Source organism: Lactuca saligna, chromosome 9 (assembly GCF_052625555.1).
Source record: "Lactuca saligna cultivar CGN05327 chromosome 9, ASM5262555v1, whole genome shotgun sequence".
NCBI lineage: Eukaryota > Viridiplantae > Streptophyta > Magnoliopsida > Asterales > Asteraceae > Lactuca > Lactuca saligna.
In genome coordinates this window covers 25,122,543-25,134,892 of record NC_136425.1, presented here as the reverse complement: position 1 = coordinate 25,134,892, position 12,350 = coordinate 25,122,543, and the positions used below count along the sequence as shown (strand labels likewise).

Sequence of the window (12,350 nt, the reverse complement as noted above, 5' to 3'; positions counted from 1 at the left end):
TGGGTTTTTGATTTTTTTTAATTAATATAATTCCCATTTTGTTGGTCTGGCCAACCTTCGTTCATGTTACCAATCTTTTTAAAAAATGTTATATACCCTCTGTCCCAATTTAAATTATTTCTTATACAAAACGTAAAATGAAGGAAAGATTATATCGTTTTTGCATGCAAATGACTACATTTATATAGATATAACTAAGTACAAACTTGCGTTAGTAATATGACTCCTATAATCATATGCATCATTACTAGAATCACATTATATTGTTACATTTTTTACAAGAAATACTAAGTTCTGTTTTGTTAGGTAATTCTTTGTCACATTATTTATTTTATTATTGTCTTCAATATTTGATGTTTTTGCAGATTCAAGATTACACCAAACAACCATTTTATTGTGCTCTCATTAGGTTGCTGCAGGACAGAGACTTGTGTGTCAAGATATAAATTACAATGTAAAGTCCATTGTTATTTTTTTAGCATAAAAAAGATTCCATTTTTGTTTTTTTATAGATAGATTAATATTTAATAGTAGTCTTAATGGTAAATATTTGAAGCAAGTTAATTGGTGTTGTAATCCCATACCTAACATTTTATTCTATTGATGTTTTGAAAAAAATCTGACATTCTTTCTTTTTTTCATTAATTTCTGGAAAATACATAGATGGTGATTCTTTACCATATTGTCGGACCATAAGGTTTATGTATTGCAACTTTTTTCATATCTTTTGTTGCAAGATAAATACCAAAATTTCCGAAGTTCATCCCAAAATACTATTAGACAAAGAGAAACCATGACACCATAAGGAAAACAACACCTTTAATGCACTTTATGTACATAACAAGATTCTTATATTTTTTTGGAAAACGAAAGATCTGTACTTTATTAAATAATTGAATTTTGAAATGGAGTTGCGTATTTTTCACAAGAGAATATAAACTTGTTCACAAAGCAAATGATTGACACCAACCGTGACAACCCAAAAATTTCCTTTAGTTTTAACGTCGGAGTTAACGTCGAAATTAATTTGTAACGATCCAAAATTTAAGACCAAAAATTTCTTTTAATAATTCACTACTCAAAGTAAAATCATCATTTCCAAAACATAATATGAGTATAAGTTTTCAAAACACATGTTTATTATCAGAGTAAACATTCCCAGGCTGTCTAATCTATGGTGTGTGCCATGCGATCACCCCGAGCTCCTCCCTCCGCTACCGGAAGTACCTGAAACCAAAACTGAAAACCGTAAGCACGAAGCTTAGTGAGTTCCCCACCCTACCACATACCATGCATAACCACATACTGCACATACTGGGTCACACCCTCCATCTTGGGCCTCGCCCGCTTCAACGGCCCCGCCGCTCCAGGCCCCGCCTGGCTTCGATCCCCGCTCGGATACAGATCTGTTTTACTTAGGCCTCGCCTGTCACAGGGCCTCGCCCTCCAACAAATAATAACACATAAACATTTCACAACACATAACTAACACATGCAACTGGTTCTGTCCTAAGGCCTCGCCTATCCTGGGCCTCGCCCATGTCCTACTACTGATGAGTCATGGGACCCCGTCCACGCTCCTAATGGTAGTGAGGTACGGGCCTAGCCCACTCTCACTCCTGTTCTAGTTTGGGCCTCGCCCCTATTCTGCTACTAATGAGATATGGAACCCCATCCACACTCTGCTATTGGTGAGATACGGGACCTCGCCCACACTCACCTCCCTACCAGGCACATACATGTATCACACAGACAACAAGTATAAACTATCATATAAACAATTCTTTGGGCACCCGCCCGCTATTACTGGACCTCGTCCTGAAAATCATACTAGCATACTATGCCTAGGGCTAACCCCCGGGTCTTCTACTCATAACTACATGGGCCGACATTGCGGCCTTAGACCCATTCACACAAAGCGAACTCACCTGCACTGGCTGAACTTGTTGATGATCTCACTAGTTGCTGCCCGACAACTCACGGAACTCCTGCTCCCCTTGCTCCCCGAACTACCAATATCAATGCATCACTGAGTCTAACTGACCCCCGAAAGATAACCAAGTCAACCCTGGTCCAAGGTCAAAGTCAACCTTCCAGGTCAACCCTACTCGCCGAGTCACCGTACTGACTCGCCGAGTTCAAAATGATCAGATTCCTTCCATTCGCGACTCGACGAGTCTACCGATTTTTGAGTCCTAACCTGTCCAACTCACTGAGTCTCCACCCGACTCACTGATTCGAGTCTCAACTCGAAGGGTTTGGGGTTTCGCGACCCGACTCGCCGAGTCCAAGAACAGACTCGTCGAGTACAAGGCAATCTTCATACGACTCGACGAGTTGTTCATCCCACTCGTCGAGTTTCTCCACAACTTCATGCTACTCGCCGAGTCCACTCAAAGGACTCGCCGAGTCCGTTCAGTTCTCCTTACATGCAGAGGACTTTTGAGTCATGCATGGACTCCAAGCTGTAGATCTACCCTTCCCAAGCCTATTCCACACGTAAATTTGCAAACTTTACGTGTAGAGAAGGGGGTCTAGGCAAAATATGCCATAAACTAGGGTTTAAGGCCAAGGGGCTTCAAAATCAATTCAATGGATGATACTTTACGGGGTTTTAGATCAAAATAAGCATGGATCTGAGGTAACAACCTCAGATCTGAACCCCTAGCTCGAAAAGGTCACTCTAATGCCATGAATGCCCAAATACACACATAGATCTAGGTGCAAAGAAGGGAAAAATAGCAGCTTGTTACCTCCAAGATGAATACCACTGAAGTAGATCTCGGATCTACACCTCCTCCTTTTAAGCAACCCACTTGATCTTCAAGTTCCTTTCCCCAAAGTTCCTTCCTCCAAGCTTTATCTCTCAAATAATGGAAGCTCTTACGAAATCAAGGGTGCACTGGTTCTCTAGGGTGATATAGGGGCCGAGGGAGGGACATAACACCCTTTAAATAGGGTACAACTCCCGGGATTAGGGTTTTCCCCGTTCAAACCAGACTCGTCGAGTCACCTTGGCCGACTCGCCGAGTCGGTCGCTTACTCCTCGACCCAGATCCCGCTCGGACTCGCCGAGTCCCTCCTTGGACTCGCCGAGTCTACCCTTAAAATTAGGGCTTCTTTCCTTTCTTGGCCTTCAAAACTTTGGGTGTTACATAATTACGTCAAAAATTAGCCAAATTTATCCCGAAAATATTTTTGACCGGAGTTAAACCCGTTGGAATATTTTAATTAATATTCGTCAGGCGAAAATAAAAACACGTAGGTAATCTTTCCATTTATTTGGAAAAAAAAGTTTATTTTTATTTACGGCCATTTAACCGGGTAAAATTTTAAACCCCGTTAAACATAAGTATCGGGTAGTCGTATACCGGGTACAACACCCAAGCCCTATATAAGGGAGGGTGGACACTCCTTAGAACCCTTTTACCACCTAGACCCACTTTCTCTCTCTACTCTCTCTCCTCAAGTCTGATTTCACCTTAAAACCGCAAGTTTTCGTTTCCAAAACGTAAGTTCCTTTACCCTAACTTGTTCTAAACATCATTGCTTGTTGCTATAGTTCAAAAAAAACTCAAGAAAGCCAACTAAAAGGAGTTCACCGCCTAAGAACCTCCTTAGGTCGTAAACACCTAAAATGGTGCCAAAATGCCCAAAACTCCCTCATTTAGGCTTAGAAACTAGTTTTGGGTTAAACCTAGAAGTGTTTGAGCCTTGAATCATCAAGTTTGGGGGCTTGAAAGAGGGTTTACGGCCCAAACATATGCTTAGACCGTAAACACCCTCTAAGCATGCAAATCAAGCCCAAAACACTTCCAAACCTCATTTAGGCTTAAGATATGACTAAGGGACTTACCATTTCGGACTTGGAACACCCAAACATCATCATTTGGAGAGCAAACTATAGTTTACGGCCCAAGCATATGCTTAGACTATAAACTCCCCTAAAACATGCCAAATAAAGTTTCTACCCCCTAAAAAGCCTTATACCCTCACTAGAACTTGTTAGGAATGAGCCAAGGACCTTGAAATCAAAGAATGGAAGGTGTCCAAGAGTTTACTACTGTAAACCATGGAGTTTACGGCCATAAACTCCTCAAGGAGTGTCAATGGACTGTAAACTCCTCAAATGGTCCATTTTGAAGCCTTAAACCCTTCATAAGCCCTAGAATTGAACCTAGCCTAATACCACAAGTGTTATAAGACCTTAATGCATCAAAGAACACACCATCCATTAGTTTACGGCCTTAAACTCATGGGGAAAATGTCTTAGGGCCGTAAACTCTATAAAGAATTTACTCTTGAAGAGTAAACTCCCTATCTAGGCCATACACACCCTTAGATGTTACCCGAGACACTTCTAGCACTTGTAGCAAAGTGTTTTTATGTCGTAAGACATCTTTACTTGCTTAATTAGTTACTAAATGACTATTTAGATACTTAAATGTATCATTACATGTTAAATAGGATTCGAGTGTGTGGTCAAGTCCTCACTTGACACTTAACGTCCTATACCGACATCTCCGTCGGATCCGCTTACAACAGGTGAGTTCATACCCCTGAATTAACCTTTTAAATGTTTTTACATGTTTTATGGGGGGGGGGGGAATACAAGTTAAACATGCCGGTTATCATATCAATCACATGTGATTGATAACCTGCATGCACAAGGATTTATTACACTGTCAATCGTTTTACCAAGTATGATACTGAAAATGGTTTTCTAAAACGTCTTTACTTGTTCAAATCTTTACTTATATTGTTTTATCGAAGTCATAACCAAAATGTGTTTATGAAAGGTTTTCAAAGGATTTCTAAAAGGTTTTCAAACTTATTTTACAAAATAATACCAAGTCATGATTTCTTAAAGTATAAAGGTTCTCCAAAGTTTTCATCAAAGTTTTCTTCCATGTTTTTTTTATACTCCTACTTGGTTAAGATACTACTGCTTCACTTCTACTTAGTTAATGCTCCTACTTGTTAACGCTTATACTTCTTGATACGCTTCTACTTAGTGATACGCTCCTACTTGTTAACACTTATACTTCATGATACGCTCCTACTTAGTAATACGCTCCTACTTGTTAACGCTTATACTTCTTGATACGCTTCTACTTAGTGATATGCTCCTACTTGTTAACGCTTATACTTCTTGATACGCTTCTACTTAATGATACACTCCTACTTAGTAATACGCTCCTACTTGTTAACGCTTATACTTCTTGATACACTTCTACCTAGTGATACGCTCCTACTTGTTAACGCTTATACTTCTTCATACGCTTCTACTTAGTTAAAGCTCCTACTTGTTAACGCTTATACTTCTTGATACGCTTCTACTTAGTGATACGCTCCTACTTGTTAACGCTTTTATTTCTTGATACGCTTCTACTTAGTGATATGCTCCTACTTGTTAACGCTTCCACTTCGTGAAACACTCCTACTTCGATAAACACTTCAACCTCGTTAAATGCTTCTACTTAGTTAAATGTATGCCTATGCTTGTATAGTTATATAAATAATGTTTAAAGGACTTAGGAAGGCTAGTTCGCCCTATTTCCTTTTCTTCATTGAGATGTGGTCTGGTGGGATCGGATATCCGTTCGAGGGTCGTTTGATCATTAATTATATATTATGTATACAGGCATAGAGATATAGGTTTACGTCGGTCAGTTTAGTTGTGAGTCTCTATCATTAGTCCAATATTTTACATCAGAACTCACTATACGAGATGCATCTTCAGGACACGACCTTCTTCGTTGTCTAGTTGGTAACCAGAGTCTCTTGTAGGGAGAGCGAACATTGTGTGTATAGATCTATACGAGATTGACACCCCTACACCCTGACTGCTAGCTACAGTCCGCGGCCTACCAAGCCAAGGGGTGACAAATGTCACATTATTTTTGACGCTTACAAGGCGTCAAGTTCTCTAGTGTCTATCAGTATGGTTACGAGGGGTTACCTTATAATTCATGGCCTTAAGGTAACGGGAATTAACACTGTATTCATTGTTTTTAGACCTTGCTAGACGTATCATTCAATTGATACTGTATGGGGTCTGTGTCTCTCTGTTTTAGACCCTGCTAGACGTATCATGCATCTGATACTGTCTAGGGTATGTATCTCCTTTTGTTAGACTGAGCCAGGCGTGTCGTTCATTCGATACTCTCCTGGAGTCTATGATTTCTTTTGCCTTAGTCAACAGTATTTCCTATTGAGGCCTATATTATTTTCCCTAAAGTTTTTACTTTTGATATCCTTCTACTTTCTTTAAAGACTACTCTTATTTAGAAAATATAGGATTTTCTGGAAAGGGACTCTAATACACCGTTGATTCTAAACTACCACTTTTTATAAAGTTATTTGAATAAAATGACACTAAATACTCATGAACTCACTAGCATTTATAAAAATGCTGATACTCGCTTTCAAACTTGTATTCTCAGGTCAACAATAGACAGGTACATCGCAGGAGCTTTTGGTGAAGTCAGTTTAGTACCAAGCTGCACCTATATTATTACTTGTATAACTTTGATGTTTCTATGTAATGTAAACTATGTAAAACTATTACTATTAATGCAATGGTTGGTGTACTTTGATTACTATACTGCATATGTTGTGATACTTGACATGATGTCATCCACCCCAGAACGTTTCCACCGTTTCGGTTTTGGGGTGTGACACCAACTCATAAAATTAAAAACATAAACTGACAACTAATTTAATGAATGATTTAAAGATACAAATAACAAAGGTACAAGTGTTTAGTTACACCAAGCATCAATTAAGCACATAACTTGATCAATTGCCAAATGAAAAAGCACATGTACCATGAACTGAATACTCACACTTCAAGCACTTAAAGATCATATCATACTGCAATTCTTTGCCACACACTTTGCATAGACCATGGGACTGAATCCCTTGAAGAAAGGATAGTCGATGTTCATGAAGTCTTTGGATCTCAACCGTCCCTCCAAACTTGACATTCAAAAACTCAAAGACACCTCTCTCATACTTGACATATACATGTTGCTCACACCCAAGGATTAAGGGCGCACAAGCAACATGCATAGACTGGGTACAACAAATACAATGATAAAACCACTTTTTAGGGTCAAATTTGTCTTCACAAATTTCACAGAAGTAATCGCCAGGGTGGTTCTCAACTGGATTGTATCTTAGGCTCAATGGATGCTTATCGAACTTGTGCCTTATCATTCCAGGCAACAACAAAGCACACTCCGTATCCAAGTAGAAATCACAGGAGGGGTAATGGAAAGCGATATTGCCATAATCCAGGAAACAATTACATGAATTGCATATTTTTTCTGATACATTAGCTAAAGAAGCATTGATTCTTGAGAGGAGATGGCCTTTGTGAGCTTCATGTGTGATTTCTTTAGGTAGGAATTCACAATTGATATCTACATAATAGTTGCATGTCGTACATCCATATGTGAAACCATTACAATATAACCTACAAATGTAACAAGAAAATAAACCCATGAACATACGAGGGTTGTTTGAGATGAGAACAAGTGCATGCTCTGGATGACCCGGGTGGTCATGTATCCTGGAAGGTAGCCTGACACACCACCCATGAAGAGCAAAACCACACGTACTTATTTCAGAACACTTATAAAATGGCATTTCCATAATTGGTTTCAAACATCCGTCACATAATACTTGAATTTTCTTCGTGGGTTTGTGAAGAACAATTGATTTGTTACCGACTGATGCTTGTTGTGTGTCTAAAAGAATCAGTGGGTGTTGATGACTAAAATGGTTGAGCGTTTCGCCGTCATGCTTTTCTTTAATCATAGTAATAAACTCTTTCTTATTTTTCATAAAATAGTGTGTGAGAAGGTTATAACTTTCATCCGGAAATGGCCAGTGGAGAAGATTAGGATAATCATTGTCTTTGAAATTTTTATAAGTGTTGCCACTACCTGATAAATGACAACAAACATTAAAAAGTAATAAACCATGCAACATTGAGAAATCTTTAAGTGGTAAAAAAAATTAAAGAGAAGAATAAATAAATAACCTGGATGTAAGAAGATTGACATAAATGGCTCTCTCTTTGAAGTCACACAATTAATATGGGCATAGTATTGACATTTGTCGCATTTGTAAAGCCATAAATAACTATCAAAGTGCTTCTTACAAACTCTGCATTTAGGATAGAACCTAGCTACTATATCAATTACAGGAAAGGAATAGGCAAGGGTAAGTGGATGAGAATGAGTGAAAGTGGCATCGGTATGTTGTTGGATAAGTAACTTTGTTGGCAACAAAGCACAATCTAAGTGGATCGAGTACCACAGGTATGTGGTGCACTGGTAGAAGGTCCCTTGATGTTTTTCGCCACAAGCACTGCAACGTGATACCAACTCCTTGGCCATACGTTGTTAGAAATTTGGGTTTAGAAAGGCTTGGAAATTCTGAGAATTGTGATTATCACTTTCAAATCGAAGTATTTGGTGGTACTCCCAAATCTTCAATTGGATAAGACTCAGAGAGACAAGAACAAAGAATGTTTGATGATATTTTCATATGTACCAGAAAATGAGACCAAAACCAAATTTTAACAACTTTGTCTGAAAACTGTCATATGACAGTTTTAAACTGTCATAAAACCATAAAAACTGTCATAAAACGGATATATGGATAAGGGTCAAACCAATGGTCCCCGCCAGGGGCTGCCGCCCCTTGGACCCCGCTCCCAGGGGCGCTGCCCCCGGACCCCCGTTCATTTAGGGGCTTTGCCCCTAAATGACAGTGTACTTTGAAACTTGATCAAACTTAAACAAGTGTGTACTCTACACCTTCCTTACTTGTTTAATATTTATCAAGATCATTTTTGGTCAACACAAAGTAATCTCATTACACTTAAATAACATTGATGATCAAAATCACCAACATACGTTGCAGTTGGTGACGGTGGCTTGGGTGGTCCATCTTTTGTTGAGACATAGTAGCACATATAATATCCATATTGAGTCTGCAAATAAGACATGTAATTGAATAATTTCTTTTGCTTAATTAGATTGCAGACACTACATTTCCATTCATTTGATTTTGGATAATATATCCAACAGAATTCCTCAGACAAGGTAAGATTATGGTTGGGATGGGGATGTGATGGGTGGTTTCGTAGGGTTTTTGGCCTTTCTGCACAAAATTTGTGCAACGAGTAGTCATCACAATCCTTACACTTGTAGTAACTCATATGAAATGAGTAGATATGTTCCTCACACATTTTGCATTGTCCAACATGTTTATCTTCAGCCACAAAATCATCCTCCTCACCTTCTTCTTTCTCTTCTTCATCATCATCATTAGAGTTTTCATTATCGTGGCTAGCTGGTTGCAGATGGAAAAGGTGGAGCATATGATCATGAGTGAAGTGCAGATGCTGCTCTATTGCAACTACAACAAATAAATAAAACTAGAAACCTAAATTGTTAGGTCGTCATAACAAACAATAAAAAGAATAACTGATCCAATGTTTATAGATATGTATGCGTAAGACCTTAAATTCATCAAGTAAAAGTCATGCTATCAGCTGGTGCTTTCAACTTGTACTTTTTAGTCAAGGACATGATTTCAACATCGAAATCTTTGAAGCAAATAGATTGAAAGTAAAGATAAAATTTAAGATAATAACACAACACAAACATGCCTAAGTCATTCACAGCTAATAAATAGAATAATCTACCTACGAAAGTTTGAATGATATATATATATATATATATATATATATATATATATATATATATATATATATATATATATATATATATATATATATATATATATATATATATATCAATCGTGCGATTAACACCCATCTCAATTAACTTGGTTTACCAATCAAAGCTTTATGATAGATGGCCACCTGATGATCAACACTTCATTGCTTATCATGGAAAATATTCTACTTTCACAATCAAAAAAGATTTAGTTTTGCTTTAAATTCAACTTAGCTTTGTGAACTTTTATTAATTCCATAATTAAATATTAGAATATGCTATTCTTAAGTAAATGATGTTAGCTTCAAAATATATGCATGTAGAAATCCATATAGTAGTATTAATGATATGATGTCATGAAAGACCATATATTTTGAGTGCTTTCTGGATTAAACCTCAAATTAATTTTTTTCTTGATAAAGACCATATATTTTAAACAATTTTTCTGGAAAACCCTAAGTTTTTTTACCGAAAAAAAATGTTAAATGTGAAGTTTTTTTTTTGAGAAAAATAAAATAAAAATCTAAGGTTTTTTCGGGAAAAAAAAAAGTTGAGTTTTTCTAGAAAAATTTGTCTAAAACTGGAAGATTATCGGTAAACCTGCTAAAATGGCCAAATTGAAAAATAAAAAATAGAAAAATGTAAGGTACTTTTAGGAAAAAAATAAAGATGTGGTTTAATTTGGAAAAAACCTAAAATATAAGGTCTTTTATGATATCAAAACTCTTCTAAGTTTTTAATCTATAATATATAAAGTATGTGTTGTACATATCTTAGGTATAATATATACACAAAACATATACAAATATACAATAACCTCAAAATGAAAGAAAAAGAGACATACATATACATACATGTAATATAAGTAGGACGAATTGGATATCAACGTTGCAAAGGTAGAAGTTTTGCTGGTGAAGATGGGAACGTAAATTGAACGCATTAAAAAGGAATGAATGAATGAATGGGAATATATCTGGTTGCAAATATCAAGCAATCTCTACTTAATTGGCTTAATTTTGCAATAGAAAGTAATGTTTACGACTTTATTCCCATTCCTAGGTTTTAAATTCGTTATAAATATTCCATCATTTTTAATAGAGAATATTGTTAAAAACATTCTCTAAGAAGACAGTGCATACTTTGCTCCCTTAGTGGAATTGAAGAAACAATTCATCACATTAGCGAAGGCCATATTGAATTTGGGGGTTTTACATGCCAGGTCATTTTAGAATTTTAGAATTTTGACCCAGGTTTTACATTTTATTATATTTGGACCAAATTTTTATTTTTTTACAAATTTGTTTCAAAATTAGTGTTTTCTTTTCTTACAAGTTAACTTTTTTGCAATCTTTTGACAACTAATTGAATAATTACAAGATGACTTACCAAACACTTGCATCATCAAGTAATATCATACAGATGTCCCAATAGCAAACATTAACTAGCTTCCTAATCATAGACTTGAAATTCCCATTCTTGTGTAGAGTATGACTTTACCAAAAGTCAATGTTGTCTACTGTTACTAAATTACTTTTACCAAACTCGAGAGTTCAAATTGCTTTTTTTTTTTATGTTTATAACTCATTACCAAAGGTATTTCTTGAGTCAAGACTCAATTTCAACATATTTTGAATGTACGCCAAGTAATCACACTTTTATTCTTGATGTTTGACTCCTCTAAAAAGTCAAAGCTGTCAAATTGAACTAACTTGACATTTCAGTTGATCATTACAGGACCGGTGTGACTTTTTCTTACCCTTCTAGACTTTATATACATCTTTGATCTATATAATTTTTTTTACTTAATATATAAATTTATTTTTTATTTTTCTGTAAGATGAATTATACTTTTGTTTGTGTGAATTTTTTGCAGGTTTGACAATATCATTGGAACTCACAAATGCTCATCCTAAATTTCAGATTATACGTAGGAAAGTTGCACTTATTCTTGGTCAATGGGTTTATCAGGTAATGTTATTGGGTTTTTTTTTTTTTTTTTTTTTTTTTTTTTTTTTTAAATTAATACAATTCCCATTTTGTTGATTTAACCATCTTTTCTGGTGCAATTTGAGTATGTGGCCATTCCTGTGTTGCTTAAGCAGCAATAGATATATTTGACATAGAAGATGCCAACTTCGTTCATGTTACCAATGTTTTAAAAAAAAAAGTTATATACCCTCTGTCCCAATTTAAATTATGCTTTACACAAAACTTAAAACTAAGGAAAGCTTATATCCTTTTTGCATGCAAATGACTACATTTATATAGACATAACTAAGTACAAACTTGTTTTAGTAATATGACTCCTATGATCATATGCATCATTACTAGAGTCAGATTATATATATTTTTTTCATTTTTTGGATGTCCACAAGAAATACTAAGTTCTGTTTTGTTTGGTAGTTCTTTGTCACATTATTTATTTTATTATTGTCTTCTATATTTGATGTTTTTGCAGATTCAAGATTACACCAAACAACCAGTCTATTGTGCTCTCATCAGGTTGCTGCAGAACAGAGACTTGTGTGTCAGGGTATAAGTTATAATGCAGTCTATAAAGTCCATTGCTATTTTTTTTTATCACAAAAAGAT

General features: G+C 36.1%; 1 protein-coding gene across 1 annotated transcript; it reads right to left on the bottom strand.

Annotated features, from left to right (window-relative positions):
- Nucleotides 1–6,801: 6,801 nt before the first annotated feature.
- On the bottom strand, nucleotides 6,802–10,707 carry LOC145016109 (uncharacterized). The gene is made up of 3 exons (XM_078974523.1): nucleotides 10,613–10,707; nucleotides 8,931–9,454; nucleotides 6,802–7,480 (listed from the first exon to the last, which is right to left on the bottom strand). The coding sequence occupies exons 2-3, from the start codon at nucleotides 9,395–9,397 to the stop codon at nucleotides 6,802–6,804; spliced, it is 1,146 nt and encodes a 381-aa protein (XP_078830649.1). The 5' UTR covers nucleotides 9,398–9,454; nucleotides 10,613–10,707.
- Nucleotides 10,708–12,350: the final 1,643 nt, after the last annotated feature.

Coding starts and splice junctions, on each gene's coding strand:
- LOC145016109 (XM_078974523.1), bottom strand. CDS start 9,397: ATGCTCCACCTTTTCCATCTGCAACCAGCTAGCCACGATAATGAAAAC. Junction 7,481..8,930: donor CCACCGTCACCAACTGCAAC/GTATGTTGGTGA, acceptor TTACATTTGTAG/GTTATATTGTAATGGTTTCA.